The sequence below is a fragment of the Eulemur rufifrons genome, chromosome 24 (genome assembly GCF_041146395.1).
Source record: "Eulemur rufifrons isolate Redbay chromosome 24, OSU_ERuf_1, whole genome shotgun sequence".
Classification (NCBI taxonomy): domain Eukaryota; kingdom Metazoa; phylum Chordata; class Mammalia; order Primates; family Lemuridae; genus Eulemur; species Eulemur rufifrons.
In genome coordinates this window covers 16,198,344-16,217,710 of record NC_091006.1, presented here as the reverse complement: position 1 = coordinate 16,217,710, position 19,367 = coordinate 16,198,344, and the positions used below count along the sequence as shown (strand labels likewise).

At 37.2% G+C, this 19,367-nt stretch overlaps 2 protein-coding genes across 2 annotated transcripts in view; one reads left to right on the top strand and one right to left on the bottom strand.

Annotated features, from left to right (window-relative positions):
- The window catches only part of LOC138374966 (zinc finger protein 616-like), an 84,279-nt gene that overhangs the window by 20,565 nt on the left and 44,347 nt on the right, over positions 1–19,367 (top strand). The gene's annotated exons all lie outside the window — the stretch shown is intronic.
- Positions 229–14,095, bottom strand: LOC138374964 (zinc finger protein 677-like). The gene is made up of 5 exons (XM_069458195.1): positions 14,051–14,095; positions 12,474–12,544; positions 7,429–7,582; positions 2,897–2,911; positions 229–1,748 (listed from the first exon to the last, which is right to left on the bottom strand). The coding sequence occupies exons 2-5, from the start codon at positions 12,486–12,488 to the stop codon at positions 229–231; spliced, it is 1,704 nt and encodes a 567-aa protein (XP_069314296.1). The 5' UTR covers positions 12,489–12,544; positions 14,051–14,095.

Here is a 19,367-nt window from a genome sequence, read left to right as displayed (position 1 = left end):
AGAACTCCTGTGGATGTTCCACAAGGCTTGAATTTTGGATAAGCCTTGCCATACACTTTTTATTTGTGTGGTTTCTCTCAAAGACACGTATACTAATATCAAGTGATGTGTGAGCACTGGCTAAAGGCCTTTCCACATATACTAGTTTTATATGGCTTTTCTTCATAGTGGAGTCTCTGATGTTGATAAGGCTTGAATATTTAAGTTTTGTCTTATTCATTATATTTGTTATGTTTTTCTCTGAGTTTTCTGATGATGCCCAAGGTTTGAACTTTGGATAAAAGCATTATGACATATTTTATGTTTACGATGTTTCTTTTCAGTATGTATTTTTTGATGTCTAGTAAGGTTTGCAAATTGGGTAAAAGCTTTGCCACATTCATTACATTTGTAAGGTTTCTCTCCTGTATGGATTTTCTTATGTTGAGTAAGATTTGAACGTTCAGTAAAGGCTTTACCACACTCACTACATTTGTAGGGTTTCTCTCCAGTATGAGTCCTTTGATGACCCCACAGGTGTGAACATCTGACAAAAGCCTTATCACATTTATTACATTTGTAAGGTCTTTCTCCTGTATGAATTCTCTGATGTTCCAGGAGGCTTGAACTGTGGATGAAAGTCTTGCCACACACATTACATTTGTGTGGTTTCTCTCCAGGATGAATATTCTGATGTCTAGTGAGGTGTGAACACTGCTTAAAAGCTTTGCCACACTCATTACATATGTAAGGTTTCTCTCCAGTATGGATTCTCTTATGTTGAGTAAGGCTTGAACGCTCAGCAAAGGCTTTGTCACATTCACTACATTTGTAAGGTTTCTCTCCAGTATGAATTCTTTCGTGACCCCAAAGATGTGAACGCTGGATAAATGCTTTACCACATTCATTACATTTGTAAGGCTTTTCTCCAGTATGCATTCTCTGATGACTTGCAAGGTTTGAATTCTGACTACAGACTTTGCCACATACATTGCATTTATATGGTTTCTCTCCTGTATGGACTCTCTGATGTCTTGTGAGATTTGAACACTGGTTAAAGGCTTTGCCACACTCATTACACTTGTACGGTCTCTGTCCAGAATGAATTCGCTGATGATTAGTAAGGTTGGAACTTTTGCTAAAAGCCTTTCCACAGTCATCACATTTGTATGATTTTTCTCTGATGTGTGTTTTCTTGCATTGTGTAGGTAACAAAGGGGGGTTTAAAATCTTCCTATATTTATTACAAATGTTTTTGACACTAGGAGAAATTGTTTGAAGTGGTGAAACTAAGGAACTATTGTTGATAGACTTCTCAACTTGATTACATTCATAAGTTTTCTCCTCAGTTTGAAATTTCTGCAGTTCAGCAAGATGTGCCTCTAGGGTTAATCCAATCCTATTTTCAAAACACTTCACATACTTGTTTCCGGTATAGCTTATGTTATTTTTCAGTTTTAACAAATTCCTTATGAATGGCTTGCTATGTACAAAATATTGGTAGGTATTATCTCTTACAGAAACATTCTGCTTTAAAGAAAAATTAATTGAGGATTTATTATGTTGTTGATCTTTTCTACGAGTGAGATTTCTGTTATGGGTAAAAGGCACTCCTTTGTAATTTCTTGTATCATATCCCCACTGGCTGTCAAACTTACGCATATTTTTCCAGACATCCTTGATGCCATGGCTTTCGTTTCTTTCCAATATCACCAGATGGTATAATTCCTCTTTATTAATGTCTTCTTTTGATAATTCCTCAGAAACGTCTGAAAGATAAAGAACCATAGGCTTTCCATTGTGTAGAGCTGGAAGATAAATATTTTACATTAAAATACACATTACAAAAAATAATATTTATAATGAACAGGGTTATGAAGTTTCTCAACCATGGTCTTCTAATGTTTAGGAACACAAAGGGAATGGTTGTCCTCAATAAGAAAGTAATATAGCAATAAAACATGTAATTTAAATTATTTTAAGGCCATTACAGTTTGAAACATCCTATATCCAAAATGCTTATACTATGTAAACTCATATATGCCCTGAAAGAAGGGATATTTTAACACCATTACCTAAAAAACACAACAGTTGGCATAGCTATATGGCTGTCTCATATTTGAAGAGAAACAAATAATAATGCATTATATAGTGATGACCATTATATACAAATAAAAGCTACAGCACACCTCAAACTTATGTCATAAAAATAAAAAAAATGGCAATTCATAATTGCAAAAAAGAAGTACAGGAAAAATCAGGAAGAATTTATTAATAATTAAATGCCATTATAGGAATTTATAACATTGTAAATCTGAATATGTTATAAAACTACCTATATCCATATACAATGTGCATTTTACAGCATTAACATTTTGTGCATGGCCATTATATTGCATAATATATACTGAAAAACCACCATCTGTAAATCAGAATAAAATAAAACATTCTAGTAATCTGTGAAAATCTAGCAGGCAACCTCATAGCAACCACAATTATATAACATTATTATCTGTGGAATTCCAAAGAGTTCTTGCTTAAGAACTAAAGGAAGAACTCTCATTGCTGAAGGAGCACGCAACAGGAAAAATAAGAAATATGTTGAAAAATCACTGAATTTTGAAATATCAGGTTTAGGTAAATATACATTATTATAAAGACTAAAAATTAGAGAAGGCAGTCTGAAATCATAATTTTGTGCCTGCAGTTATATAACAGACAGTACATAGAACAACTTCCTAACTATGAAGGTGTCACCTAATCCTCCAGTTCTATGGCCAAAAAATATATAATAAAAGCTGTGTACTTTGAAAATTTATTATCTAGCGTCAAAGAAAATGTTGATCAGAAAAAAATTAAAAAAAGAAAACATATAACATATAATGAAGGGAAAGGCCAATCTCATAAGAAACATGACAGAAAGTTGATATATCTTATTAATAGACATAACTTTTCAGTCCATACTACATGCTATACAATGTACTAAGCCCTCTAATAGCATTAACTTATTTATTTAAAAATTATTACAATTTTTCAAACAAAAACAAAGGACCCAAGAGGTTTATATATCTATCCTTAACTCACACAGAGAACAATTCCAAGAGCCAGAATTTGAACCTGAGTGTGGAGACTAGGATGCCATATTCATAAAGCATTAAGCACCATTGCCTACCCAGGCAGTACTGATTACAACACATCACAGCAACTACCAGGAGCTTAGGAAGAAATGTTTCAAGGGAGATATAGGACCTGAGCTGTGTCACTTATAGTGTGACAGTGCCACCGCTCCCAGGTAACAGCATTTGAGTTATGTCTTGAACATGTTTCTGTCCCGAGCAAGCTGTCCTGTATATGAGTAGGGGTTTTTCCTTACCCAGTATGTGCACTGCGGGGAGGGGTACGTCTTATGAAAACTGGGTTCCCAAGGTGCTCAAAATTAATATACTAGGACCTACCAGTATAGTCCATCTAGATCAAGGAAAAACTAGAGGAAAGGCCCAGACAGGGATTTAGAAAAGCAAGAGTGAAAGGTAAGGAATAAGCAGCATTATGGGAGCAAAGCTTCTGCTTGCAAATGTGTAAGAATATGATTGTACTAAGATACTTAAAATCTTGATCTTGGAAAAAGAGAGGAATTGATTTAGAAAGTGGCTTAATACTGACCCATTCTGTGGAAACCATACTATGAGAACAGGGCAAAAATAGATAACATTCAGAATATATCATCAAAAATGTAATGTAGGAAAAATGCAGGTTTACATATATTCCAGCGTTTGCTCTAAAATCTATCAAAGTAAATATCTCACAAATTCTATATATATTCCAGAAGACAGGTACAAGAACTTTCTTAGCAGGACCCAAAAGCAAAAACCTGGAAATGGCCATCAAGAGAATGGATGAGTTCACTCAGTATAAACACACATGGATGCATGAAATCCTATCAAGGGTCTAGCAATGAGGGGTGGACATGGGTACAGGATGACAATCCCTTGGCTGGGGTGACAGAGAGGGTGGAAGGTAGAAATGAACTTACCAGGATGCTTTTGCCAAAGTCTAAGCTCTTTGAGGATGTGATTGTATTTGGTAAAAAGTAAGTTAAGAACTAAATTATACATTTTTAAAATAGAATTTACAAATTTTAACATGTTGATTTTTTTAGTCCCAGTGTCCTTGTTTGTTATATAAAAATAACGGAGTCTTTTTTTCTGGCCTTCTTTAATTGTTTGAAATCATATCTTTGGATCTCTTAATATCAAAATTCCAGACATGAGACAGGAGGAATGCTCTTATTATATGTATTAGTAGATACAAAGTTATTAATATTATGAATCAATGGAAATTAATGTATACTTATCCAAAATTAATGAATTCTGACTTCACAAAGATCCTCACAAGTGATTACTAAATGACCCAGAGCACAGAATGGCTCGTATGGTGTTGGTAGCAGCACTTCAGTGTAGAAACAATCTTTGGCAGTGCCATGGAAAGTTCAGGGAAGAGGCTGATGTGCAGATAAATGGTGAGCAACATAAAACAATAACAGCCAGAACATTAGAAAAGCACCAGGATATGGGTCAACAAGGACCAGGTGAGCTTTTTAATGGAATTTAGCTGAAAAGAACAGGAAACAAAACAGTCTTTTTTTTTTTTTTTTTTTTTTTTTTGAGACAGAGTCTCACTCTGTTGCCCAGGCTAGAGTGAGTGCCGTGGCGTCAGCCTAGCTCACAGCAACCTCAAACTCCTGGGCTCAAGCGATCCTCCTGTCTCAGCCTCCCGAGGAGCTGGGACTACAGGCATGCACCACCATGCCCGGCTAATTTTTTCTATATATTTTTAGCTGTCCATATAATTTCTTTCTATTTTTAGTAGAGATGGGGTCTCGCTCTTGCTCAGGCTGGTCTCGAACTCCTGAGCTCAAACGATCCGCCCACCTCGGCCTCCCAGAGTGCTAGGATTACAGGCGTGAGCCACCGCGCCCGGCCAACAAAACAGTCTTGATGAATTAACAAACATACAATTCCAAGAACTTAAAAAATTGTCTGGAAAACATAAATGTTATAAGCAATAGTGGTGAGGACACCACAGAGTCTAAGAAATTGCCTAAGAGTCCTATAAAATGAGATTTTTAAAATACTAGGTTGGTATACCAAGATGTACATGATGAATACAAACGGGGGAATAATTATTAGAATTAAGTATTTGTCACAAAAATGTGAAATCTGTGAAATTCAGATAAAACCCAAAAGTTATTTTTAGAAAACCAAATATACTATCAAAAAGGCAACATATATAAAAAATATGGCAAGTCACTTTAATGGTATTTCTGTGACTAAAACACTAAGTTAATAAAAAAATGTTTAGGCCGGGCGTGGTGGCTCACGCCTGTAATCCTAGCACTCTGGGAGGCCGAGGTGGGCGGATCGTTTGAGCTCAGGAGTTCGAGACCAGCCTGAGCAAGACCGAGACCCCACCTCTACTAAAAATAGAAAGAAATTATATGGACAGCTAAAAATATATATAGAAAAAATTAGCCAGGCATGGTGGCGCATGCCTGTAGTCCCAGCTACTCGGGAGGCTGAGACAGGAGGATCGCTTGAGCTCAGGAGTTTGAGGTTGCTGTGAGCTAGGCTGACGCCACGGCACTCACTCTAGCCTGGGCAACAGAGTGAGACTCTGTCTCAAAAAAAAAAAAAAAAAAAAAGAATTTTACGTTACCAGATGGTTGCCATGGCACACACCTATCATCCCAGCTACCTGGGAGGCTAAGGTGGGAGTTTGAGACCAGCCTGGGCAACATAGTGAGACCTTGTCTTAAAAAAAAAAAAAAAAAAATAGAAGAAAGAGAATTTTCTGTTACCAAATAAATCCCTTCCATGGGTGAGTCCACTAGAAATTATTCACCACCTAAAGGAGGGTTACCCCAGTAGAAAAAGAGGATAAAATTTCAGACCCTAGGAATGTATATTTCAAAAGCAAGTTTCAGAGGCAAAATCTTAGAATATGAAATCAGGAAGACCAGCAACAAAGGTCTGTCTTTGTTTCTGGACAGGGTAAAAAGCTGGAAGAGGTAGAAAAAAATACAAGATATGGGAGTAAAATAAGAGAGTCAGATTTTACAGCGTTCTTGAGAAGGGTGGTATGCCCTGCCCATGGCCTGCAGGGTGAAAGTCTAAAAGGTTGAGATATATTCTCATTTTGGAATGAGAATCAAAAAAAAGGATCTCCCTGTCAAGTCTTTATTACTGCTGAGTAATAATCTCAAGAGACCTGCTCCACTCCCCTTTACTCACATGTGGCAAAAGTAGAACTGAAGAGATGGTCAACGGGCCTGAACAGGTACAGAGGCCCATGAAATTTCAGGGAACCCCAGATACATTTTGCAGGCCCACTGTTTTCGCCACTTTCCTTAGAAGGTCTTACAAGTACAAGAACTGTGAACAGAAACTGAATAGGCTCTGGGGCCAGGACTACAAGGGCCTCAGCTCTGATCTGTATGGACTGAGAACTGAGCATCAGATAAAAATCAAATATACAAAGAGAGAGTCCTTTAAAACAGCCATCTTGGTCCCTCTCAAAGCCAGGAGTCCAAAACGGTTAGAGGGGCCAGATAATAGGGTATTATAGGTCACTATAAAGCATTTGCCTTTGTGTCTGCATGAGTTGGAGCATCACAGGAGAGCAGGAATTTAACAAAAGGATACAAGACAGAGAGAGAGAGTCTGTGTGTAGGGGAGCTTCCTTTGAGAGCTCATAAGAAGTAAACTTTTGTTTTCCCACAGATCTTTCCCATTTGAGGAGTTTCCCACACAATATTTAATGAAGCAGCTTTCTCTGTACCTATCTGAGCTCTTATTTGTGTTCACATTCCCACCCACTTGAATTTTCCCCCATTTCACATCATTCCCCGCAGTTCAGGCATCTTTCCCTTGTTCCAAAACGAAGAGAATATTCAGCTCAGGAGAGATTTCCACTTATAAAGAAAAAGGAACACAATATACTGTGCTTTTCCAGAACAGATTCCCAGCCTTTTGTTCAGCTAAGAAGATAGAACATTACAAATGGGTCTAGAAAACTACTTCACAAATTAGTCAACTGACTCCATCCTTCTGAATGCTGTGAGATTATTTTAAATGTGCAGATATCTAGCTCTCCTCCAAGAACTACTGAATAAAAGCACAGGGGCAAAACCAGATACTTTTAAAAGTTTGTTACAAGGTTTTTGTGACTACCAATGTTCTGGAACCACCATTTATCAAATCTGAAATGTGCAGAACTTTGGCAGAAAGGGGAAGTTTAAAGTCCATATGCCACATTATAAATCCTTTCCATTGTGAATCAAAACAGTTTCAATCTTTCCCTTTAGAACAGGGATTGGACATTCAGACAAGCAAGACAGGGGCTTCCAAGAGACTCACAAGGGAATATGCAAAGATATACAAGCGCAGTTACTGATTTCTGGAGGGCAGTTATCCTTACCTAGGGAGAGCAGATTCCTGTAGTTCTCTAACATCACATCCCTGTACAAGGCCTTCTGAGCGGAGTCTAAGCATTCCCACTCCTCTTGGGAGAATTCTACGGTCACATCCTTGAATGTAAACAGTCCCTGAAATGAAAACACATTTCACAAAGTAGACGTAGGAAGATTTATTTTCACATAAAACAACAGAAGAGAGGTGTAAGGATTGACTTGGCTGGAGTGAGTGTTCTCCTGATCCATGTGAGGTAATCTAAGCAAGTTATATATCACTGATTTTATTTTTTAAAAAACTGAAGTGAAATTTATGTAACATAAAATTAGCCATTTTAAAGTATAGAATTCAGTACCATTTAGTACATTCACCATGTTGTACAAACATCACCTCTGTTCATTTCAAAAATATTTTTATCAACTCCGAAGGAGACTCTGTACCCACTAAGTAGTCACTCTCCATTCTCTCTTCCTCACAGTTCCTGGCAACCAATAATCTGCTTTCTGTCTCTATGGACATTTCATATAAATGGAATCACATAAAATACGTGACCTTGTATATCTGGCTTCTTTCAATTAGAATAATGTTTTTGAGGTTCATCCATGATGTAGCAAGTATCAGTAGCATATTCGTTTTTACGGCTGGATAATATTCCATTACATGTCTATACTACATTTTACTTATTCATTTATCCATTGATGGACATTTGGGTTGTTTCCATCTTCTGGCTATCGTATACAGTGTAGCTATGAACATTTGTGTACAAGTATCTGTTAGAATAATTGTTTTCAATTCTTTTGGGTATATATCCAGCAGAGGAATTGCTGGGTTATATGGTTTAACTTTTTGAGGATCTGCCAATTTTTTTTTCCACGGTGGCTATACCCTTTTACCAGCAATGTATCAGGATTCCAATTTCTCCATATCTTTACCAACATTTCTTATTTTCTCTTTTATTATAGCAAGTCCTGGTGGGTGTGAATTGATATCTCATTGTGGTTTTCATTTTCCATTTCACTAATGACTTTGCTGAGCAACTTTCCATGTGCTTGCTGGTCATCTATATATTCGCTATGGAGAGATACTATTAAAGTCGTTAGATCATTTTTCAATTAGGTCATCTGTATTTTGGCTGTTGAGTTGTAGGTGTTCTACATATATTCTGGACACTAGACCTTATCAGACATGTGATATGCACAAAATTTCTCCCATTTGGTAAATTATGTTTTCACTTTTGTGACTGTGTCCTTCAATGCACTGAAGTTTTTAATTATGATGAAGATACATCTACTTTTTCTTTTCTGCTTTTGGTGTCATATATAAACATCCATTGCCAAATCCAAGGCCATGAAGATTTACCCCTATGTTTTTGTCTAGGAATTTTATAATTTTAGCTCTTATTTAGGTCTTTGATTCATTTTGAATTTATTTATATGAGTGGGAGGTAAAGGGCCAATCTTATCCTCTTATATGTGGATATTCAGTTGTCCCAGTCCATTTGTTTGTGACTATTCTTTTCCCATTGAATGTTTCTGGCACCCTTGCAGAAAATGAACTGACCATATAGATGTATGGCCTAACTGTTGGACTCTCAGTTCTATCCCATTGACCTGTGTTTCTATCCTTATGCCAGAAGCACAATCTTGATTATGTTAAGTTTGTAGTAAGTTTAGATGTCAGGAATTATAACTCCTCCAACTTCATTCCTCTTTTTCAAGATTGTTTTGGTCATTTGGAGTCTTTACCCCAAAATCCAATCTGGATTTTCAGTTCAAATTTTAGGACTGGCTTTGCCATTTGTTTAAAAAAAAAAAAAAGGAAGCTGTTGGGATTTTGAAAGAAACCGCACTGAATCTTTGTATCACTTTGGGGAGTACTGCCATCTTAACAATACTAAGTCTTCCAATCCATAAACACAAGATCTTTTAACATTTATTTAGGCTTTTAAAAATTTCTTTCAGCAATACTTTCTAGTTTTCAGTGTTCAGTGGTTCTATTGATTTTTTTATTTTTTATACCTTTCATTTATTACCACCCTAATCTTTTCTTATTTCCTTCGTTTTTGGTTTAGTTTGTTCTAATTTTTCTGGTTCTGCAAGTGTAAAGTTAGGTAATTGAGTTGAAACTTTTTTTAAAAAACGTATGCATTTACACTTAAAAATTCCCTCTTCTCATTGCTTTTGCTGCATGCCCTAAGTTTTGGATGGCTGTGTGTTCATTGGATTTGTATCAAAAAATTTTATAATTCTTTCTTGAGATTTCTTTGTTGCCCTATTGGTTGTTTCAGGAGGTATGGTAGGTATAGAGGAATGGTAACAGCAAGATGACAGAATATCAGGTACCACTTGTTATGCTACAGAAATACTGCTTTAATGACCATGCATGGGCAGAAATACTTTACAAGGGCTCCAGAATCCAGGTGTGAGGTTGCAGCACCCTGGTGGAGCATAGCAAGTGGAGAAGACACACTGAAAATAGTAAGAACAGTTTCACTTTTCCCACGTCACCCACCTCCCAAGCCAGCACAGTACAACACCAAGAGATACCCTAGGCTAATTAAGTTCTCCAATGGGAGCAGAGAGCAATGTTAGTATCTGACTTTCAAAGCTCTTTTGGGTGACATCTGAGGGGCCTATTTCTGTCACACCTCACTTAGAACACTGAGGGAACTGGCATGGATAGATTGCTTGGAGTCGCTAATAAAGGGGTAGAGGCCCTCAGCAATCAACATGCAGATCTCAATAGGCAACCGATGGCCTCTGGTTGCAGGCCTCCAGCACCAGGCCTACCTGCCTGTGAAACCTGACAGCAAGCAGTCCTATCATCCTGTGGACCCTGCAAGTAGTCTTACTGCAAATCCCACCAGCCAGTCTGCCCACAGGCCCCATGAACAGGTCTGTTCAGAATCTCTGACTACTGAAGTGCTTTCCCTACTGAAGACAATCTGTAAAGACTGAGAAAGGTGACTGCTTCTTCAAATGTGCAGATACCAACACAAGGCTACAAGCATCCTCAAAATCAGGGAAACAACATAAAAAAACAAAATAAAGTTCCAATAACTAACCCTAAAGAAAAGAAGATCTATGAATTGCTTGATAAAAAAATTCTAGATGATCATCTTAAAGAAACTCAGTGATCTAAAAGAGACCACAGACAGACAACTAAGTGAAATCAGGAAAAAATACATGAATACAATGAGAAGTTTGGCAAAGAGAAAGTATAAAAAAGAACAAAATTCTAGAGCTGGAGAATACAATTACTGAAATGAAAAATTCAACAGATAGCTTCAAACAGCCAGATTCATCAAACAGAAAAAAAGAATCAATGAAGTTCACGACAGGTCATTTGAAATTATCCAGTCAGAGAAGCAAAACCAAAAATGAATGAGAAAGAGTGAAGAAAGCCTACAGGATTTATGGGGCACCAATAATCACAGAAGAAAGAGAGAACAAGAAAGGAATAGAAAGCTTATTTTAAAAATACTGACTGAAAACTCCATAAATCTGGAAGGGAAATTGACATCCAGATTCATGACACAGAAAATACCTTAAATAAGTTGAATATAAAGAGGTGTATGGTGAAATATATTCTAATTAAATCGTCAAAATCCCAAAACAAAGAATTTTGAAAGAACATAACACTGTTATGAGTCAAGGAGCATCTGTTTTCTGTTATATTAGTAGTAGCACAAACGGACTAAGGCAGACATATCACTGCCTAAAGGTGAATGGATGGAAAAATAGTTCATGCTAACGATAATGAAAAGAGAGCATATGATGACTATACTTACATCAGACAAAACAGACTGTCAATCAAAAACTGTCACAAGAAAGAAATAAGATTATTACATAATGATAAAAGCATCAATTCAATAGGAAGACATAACAATTATAAATATATATGCACCCAACATCACAGTACCTAAGTATATAAAGCAAATATTGACAGACATGGAGAGAGAAATAAACAGCAACCAAATAGTAGTAGGAGACTCAATATCCCACTTTCAGTGATGGACAGCCAGACAGAAAATCAATAAGGAAATGGCAGACTTGAACAACACTATACACCAAATGGATCTAATGGACATATACAGAACATTCCTTCTAACAGCAACAGAATACACATTCTTCTCAAATGCAGTACTCTCCAGGATCACACGCTAGATCACAAAGTAATTGTTAACAAATTTAAAACAAGGAATGCATTCCAAACATCTTTTCCAACCACAGTGGAATGAAACTAGAAATCAATAACAAAAGGAAAATGGGAACACTTGCAAATACAAGGAAATTAAACAAAACACTCTTGAACAACCACTGGGTCAAAGAAGAAATAAAAAATGAAATTAGAAAATATCTCCAGATAAAGAAAAATAAAACCACAACATAACAAAACCTATGGGATACAGCAAAAGCAGCATTACAAGTCAAGGTCACAGCAATAAATGCCTATGATATAAAAGGAAGAGAAGTTTCAAATAAACAACCTAACTTTATAACTTCCCATTCTATTCCAAATTATTAATATTTTGGAGCCAGAAACACACTATTCAACTGTTTAGTTTCACCAAAATGCTTTACAAAATCAAGCAAAGCAAACTTCTCCCATCAGTCTTCTTTTCCAAAGTTTTCCAGGTGTTTGTGTACATTAATAAATCACTTACATATGCAGTTTCTTTAATCTCAGTTTATAAACAGCTGAAAGGGCACCCAGATAAGGTCTGTAAACAGTCTCTACCACACAATCTCACTGACACCATGGAGCCTACTCACTCCCCACCTCCAATCCATTCCTGGGAATAAAACCCTTCCCAGAACAATCATCTAAATGGAGCCTCTTCCAAAGTTCCATGTTACTGAGTCACAGTGAGATGGAATTTATGTGGAGATGGAACTGAGGGAAGGCCCTAGGTATGAGTATACGTGTTAGGCAGGACACTTCAGAATCAGAGATTAGCAAGTCCAAAACACGGCATTTCAGGAAGGAGAGGACAGAACAATCAATTAAGAATATGACTTCTACCTGGGAAAGTGCCATTCCCTCCTCTTCTTTCTTTCCGCTTCCTCTGGATTTCTTTCTCAGGTAAGACTAGTCTGTGTGTCAAAAACATATTGTTTAATGATTAGAATAAATACACACCTCCTTCCTCAGGCACAAGTACACATACAAAGGGAAAACTTTAATAAGGAAAAAAGATGGTCTTTAGCTTTCCACTGCAACAGGAGGGATTCAGGAAAAATGCAATCCTACATGGAGCCCAATAATAAGTTCTCCCACCCATTTCTGCAAAAATCCCTCCCCTCTTGCTAAAACCCATACATTCTGCTTCAACTGCATCGTTCTTTCTTTACTTGACATCTAGCCAAAGAGAACTGCCTTGTCCAAGCTCACGGCCTCTCCCTGGGTAGACTGTATACAATAGCTGGTGAATGTGGGGGAAACAAAAGCCTGTCTCTTCCCTCAATTTGGAACAATTCTGAAGAGCCACCCTGGCTCCAGAGCTCCCTGATGTAGCCATACTGAGAAGTTTACATTTTTGTACTGAAGGCAAGGGGAAACCATAAAACAGTTCAATGCCAGGAGATGACACAACCAAACTTAAGACTTACTCCTGATGCAGAAAGGGAGAAGCTGGGAGGCAACTCTTTTGCCTCTGAGCCTATGTTCCTGCCTCTTTCCTAGTGGTTTGCATCATTTTTGGAGGACTGAGAGCCATTTAAGATTCAAATTATAACTGGGCATCTGCTCTCAAAGAATTGCAACATGCAGACACATGCTCAATTTTAAAAATCATTTCAGGGATCCCATTTTTTCAGATTCAGAATTTGGTCTGTTTCATCATCTCTATGTTATAGGTGGGTACACTGAGGTTCAGAGAGAGGCGTCATTTCACCAAATTACCCTGAATAGGTCTGAGTTGAGTGAGCAGAATTCAATTGTGAATGAATTCTGCAATGGTGGCATGGATAGGGCAGTGGAAAGGGTTTGTCCTTATTCCAGATTACCCTTCATACTCCTGAATAGGAGAAACTTCTATTTGATGTGTTTAATCAATCCCAAGCATTTAATTCCTCCTTTCCAGAAAAATATTTTAAAAATATAAAATTGCAAATACTTACTACTCTTGGAAAGCATGAACGGGGAATCAGCTGTGGAGATCAGTTCTGAGTAATCTCTTCATCATGAACAGATAGACTTTGTTAGAACAAAATTCCACATCAATCCAGCCCATCCTTCAACATCTTGCACAGAAAGGACAAAGGGATCTGGGGGAACATCTGGTTAGTTGGAGACTTTAGCTCAAAGCTGACTACTTAACAGATCACAGAAGGAAAGAAACTGAATACAATGGACCCTTAAACAACACTGGGGTTAGGGTTGCCTACAACCTAAGCAATCAGAATCTGCATATAACTTTTGACTCTGGCAAAAGTTATCCACTAACAACTTCCTGTTGACTGGAAGCCTTACCAATAACATACACAGCCAATTAACACAGATTCTGTGTTATATGTATTATATATGTATTCCTACAATAAAGCAAGCTAACGATAAAAAGTGTTATTAAGACAATTGTAAAGAAGAGAAAATATATTTACCATTTATTAAGCGGAAGTAGATCATCATAAAGGTCTTCATCCTCACATCATCTTTATATCAAGTAGCCTGAGGAGGAGGAGGAAGAGGAGGGGTTGGTCTAGCTGTCTGAAGGATGGCAGAGGCAGAAGAAAATCCCTCATATGATTGGACCCGCAAAGTTCTGTATTGTTCAAGATCAACTGTATTAAACTAATTGGTTAAACTAGATTTTGAGTGTCTAAGGATTGTCAACATCCTTACAGTGAAACACTGTGAAATCAGTTACTAAATATTAAATATCAAAAAATAGTTCTTATATAAAGAGTAGATAGCATTTAAATCTCATAATCTGAACAACACATTTAAGAGAGAAAATAATTTGGAAATTCTTTAAAAATCCAGTAAATTCTGAGATTAAATGTAAAACAAGTTTAAGTACACATCAAATTTAGAAAAGAATGACATGAGCCACAAAAAAAAGGAAGAGGGTACAATATAATTAATGTCCATTTTAGAAAGCACCATGTGGTGTCAGAGCAGCTTTCTCCATTTTTTGCACTCTTCTCTCACAAGATGAGAGAAAGGGAAGGCGATAATCTGGAATTAAATGAGCTAAGTCAGTTAACCCTCTGGCTGAACAGGGTTTGCAAACAGTATTATCATCTGATGCAATAATTAGAAAATGCAGAAGCCTCACACAACTGATTTTGCACTTCTCATTCTCTTCTACATAAACAATTTAACAAACTTTAAATTAATATTATAGAGCTACACATCTGTATTCACAAGTTATGTTTCATATTAAATCAATTCAACACTCACCTGGATTTGGGTCCTCCGCTTTCTTCACTAGTAGGTGTTTTTCCCCCCTCTCTGCAAATGTCTCTCTCCTCCTTTCCTTCCCCCAACCATTTGTTTCCCTTTCTCTGTTTCTGCTTATTTTGTTTCCCCTCTGTACTCTTCCACCTGCAGGGTGTTTGGCCTGCTGCAACCCTGGTTTTAATTCCTGCGGTTCGGTTCTTTCTCCTGAAACGTTCTGACTGCCCTCTAACTCCGCATATTTCTCCCTCTTTCTCCCCCATTTGTTTCCCCTCTGTTCTCCCCGAAGGGGAGCAAAGGGATTGAAAATTATATCGGGCGCGGCTGGGCACGGGGAGGGAATAGGAAGTCAGAAAAGGGTTTTCAGCAGGAAAACGACGCTGAGGGCGGTAGGTGGCAAAAAAAGGTCCAGGCCGGTATCCGGTACTCGCTTCAGAATGATTTTAATCCGACATGGACGCACACCTCCGGACCGGCTGGGAGCAACAGGACTCGGAACGTCTTGGGGCCACGCCGCGAGAGGGACGAGCTCGCAGCAAGAGCGACGGACAGGATCAGGGGTTTTAACCTAGAGGGCGACCCCCTGAAGCCGGGTAGTGGAGTATGGCGACCTGAGGCCCTCAAGTGCATTACTGAACAGAAAGACTTGAGCATCACTCACCTGAGATTGCCTGTCCGCCCGCAGGATTCGCTTCCGGATCTGCAGAAAACTCCGCGTGCGCGAGCGTAATGGGGCGGTGGAGGGGGCGGGTCGGGGGCCGGGACTGGGCGGAACTGGGCGGGGAAGCGGCCGATCCTGGTACGCTGGGCCTGGGCGTCCCCTCCGCTCAGTCCCCTGCGCGTTTGTACGTCTGTTTTTCCGGCCAGTGGTACCTGACCCTTGGCTTTTAGGTTCCTTTGAGTCTCTTTGGTGCCCTTTCGAGACTGGCTAGGTGAAAAACTAGAGACGTTTGGGCCACTTAAATTGCAGAGATGTTCTTCTTAATTTGAAAACGGTTTACGGGAAAAGTTTTTTTCGCGAGCTGTGGCGGCTCGTCCTGCGATAGGACCCGGGGGGTGGGGGAGAGCGGCGATGTAGGGCGAGGGTCGGATCCGGGAACGTCTTAGACCCGGGACAATTGGAACTTCTTACTTCATTAAGCAAGATCTGGAGTTGTCCGTGTAGGTGTTGGTAACTAGAATGATATGCCAAACTGTGCCTGTGTTTTTTCACTAAGTCCCACTGGAACCTAATTTTCATTTCTGTTCCCTTTTCACCCTGGAGGGAAAGATGCACCTGGGGCCAGGCTATGGGTTGCTGGGGTGGAAGGCTGAGACTTTGCTTTAAAGGAACAAAAGTTTCAGCTTGTATGGATATAAATTCATGTTTCTTTCTTTAAATTTAATTTGTTATTCTAATCCGCACTTCTTGAGATGAATTATAAACCCAGATACCTTTGAGATGTACTGGTTGGCATCTGCATTTTGCTTAAGTCATCAATTACTAATGTACTTTCAAAATCTTTAGTTGTTTGGAAGAGTATTTTTAACATGAAAATTAAATTACGTAAATTAGATATTTTAACCTGTCTTCTATATCTGAATGCTTTGTGTCAAGTGGAGATAATAAAGTTGGCTTATAAAAGATTGCTTTTGCTTTTAACTATGAAATATTAATTTTGAAATGTTTTCAAAGATACTCGATAAGAATGTGTATTCCTTTATCTGAACATTGAAGATAAATAGTAAAACTAGTTTCCAAATTTTCAATAGTCTCATTTACACCCCTAATAATTTTTAATTTGCAATTTCAGAGTTAATAGCTCCTTTACTGTTTCCTGTGAAAATTTTGAAGGTGGTGCTGGGTGGAATATGATCCTGTCAGTTCACTACTGTACATGCTGCACAAATTTCCAACAGATTATTTCCAATAAAGGGCACTTTTCTGTTTTCCCCAAAAGTAATACCAGTTTCTCAAACTTTTAAGTTTTTTTTTTTTGTCGCCTAGTATTTTACCAAGGTTTTATATTTTTTTAAGTAACTGAACGCTTGAACTCAAACAGATTTAAACTTTAGCACATAAATTTCTCTTGGGGAAGAAAACTGAAACAACCCTTCTTCCTTTCCTCCTCTTTCCCCAGGCTGCCAGGACTGAGCTCTGCTTACTCCACTCAGACCTACTTTGAAATGGACTTAGATTAAAGTCCACTTTATACCATTTGATGCTGAAATACGAACTACTCATCTAGTTTTCCTTCAGCCCCTTCTATCCTCACATGGGGGCCCCTAACCCACATTTTTTTTTATCAAATATTCTACTCCCGTATTTACACATAACATATACTTGGTAATTCTGATCAAATGAAGTGGTTTCTCTTGGGCCAGACTGGAGGCTCCCATATTGTCCAAGAGAAATTGAGTCTATAAGGTGGTTGAAGTAAACCAAGTCTGTCTACCACCTCTTTGGGTCTCTGATTTCATAACTGGGAATTAGATCTGATAGCAGGTGAGGGGTAAAAAAAAGTGAGAGTGCATTTTAGTATAACTTCTTCAAGAGAAGAAGATGTTAGGAAGGAAGTTTGAGCATATCATGGCTCCCAGTGTGAGAAACTTAGGCATTTGTCCTTTGGTTTCTGCTGAGATCCTCAAGATGTGCATGTACATTTTTTTCATGATGAAATTGCATTTATTTATGGGTGTATATTTTAATGTTCTAATGATGCAATGTTGGAGGTGAAGAAAACAACAATTCAGAAGTAAAAAGTGAAGGTTTTCCCTTTTCTGACCCATCAATTATAGTAAATAATCCATTGAGATTGCCAGGGTAAAGGGTTTAAGGAAATGTGTTCCTAAACTTTAAAAATTTTCACACTGCTTAATAAAGCACAAGATTTATATTGGGAACAGTTTTGTAAACTAGTTAAATAACATGGATGGTAATATGTTCCCCTTGATTATTCCTTGTTTGATACTAGCTTTGCATCAACATAATCCCTTCATTACTTTGAGCTGTATCTTTCCAGACCATTTTATATACATTTAAGGTGCAGGAATAGTGCATATAGTGATAGCATTCAGTGCACTGTTACTCTGTAATATTTTACATAAATACTGCCAATTGATTTTCTTAATTACAAGTACTTTCTAGAGATTTTTTTCTAATATTAAACCATATGAATGTACTAGAGTTTAATAATTTCCTCATTTTAGACTTTCAATGTTATTTAATTTTTACAATAAGCTAGAATGTGCAATGGAATCATTGTACTTCTTGGATTTTTAAACATGTGTATTACCTGGGTGTCTCTGAAAAGTGGCACTGATGGCTCATAGGATATACTAGTTATATCTTACTCCATAAAAAATTACCCCAAAACTAAGTGGCTTAAAACTGCAAACTTCAGTTTTCCCACAGTTTCTGACAGTCAGAAAGCAGGGAGCAGCTTAACTGGGTGGTTCTAGCTCACTGGCTTTCATGAGGTGGTTGGTCACTCTGTCAAGCCCACTGCAGTCATCTGAAGGCTTGACTTCAGATCTTCAGTTTTCTTTTGAAGACACTTCATGGGAAAACAATGAACATATTAGAGAATGACTACCTTATCCTCTTAGGAAATAGAATGCTCATGGTCAAAATAACATAAATGTAAGAATATAAAGGAGTTCACGGAAATATTTTATAAACTCTACATTTTGAATACCAGCAAATACATATACCCATTAAAAATTCATTTGTTCTTATATCCTGATGTGTAGTGATCACTGATAATTGAAACACCTTCTGACAGAGTATGTTTTCTAAGTTAATTTACTAGTGACAAATAATTTATAAGGGTAAAAAACCATTTTCTCAGTGAATATGGTTTTATTTCATTTTAAATATGTTGAACCACATTATTTTATTTGTATGTCTTGTATTCCAAAATAAACCCTTCTCAATCATGCTGAATATTTTAATTACTATTTTATATATAACTTCATAACAAATCTTTTTTCAGTTTTTTGTTATCACGTATATAATGGCCACATAACATCTTTTCTTTGTTTTTCTCTTTTGTACAATAGATTGGGAAGAAGGATGATGAAGATGACCCAAACCTTGAAAACGTGGGAGAATAATTCTGCAAAATAATTATAAAACTTCATTAATGTCTCAAAGTATTTAAAAGTTATATATGGTTTTCTAGGTTATAATTATTTTAAAAATTCAGTTTTGGTATTCTATATTTTAGAGAAGTCAAGGTGGATTGTATTAGTCTCTACAGGTTTTATTAGAAATATCTATCAAAATATGTTCATGTTTATCTACTATTTATTCTTAATTTGTGTCCTTATTTTTTATCAACATTGTGGTAGCTTTGTTTTATCAATCATTTTATTTTATTCAATTTTTATTATATTTTACATAATTTTCTTTAAAAATTTAAAATTTACATTGTGCTGCTTTACTTCCACTTAGTTTATGTTTCTTTTTTAAAAAATTCCTGGGCTGGACATCTAGCTCATTAATTGTACAGACATCTATTTTAGTACAGGAATTTG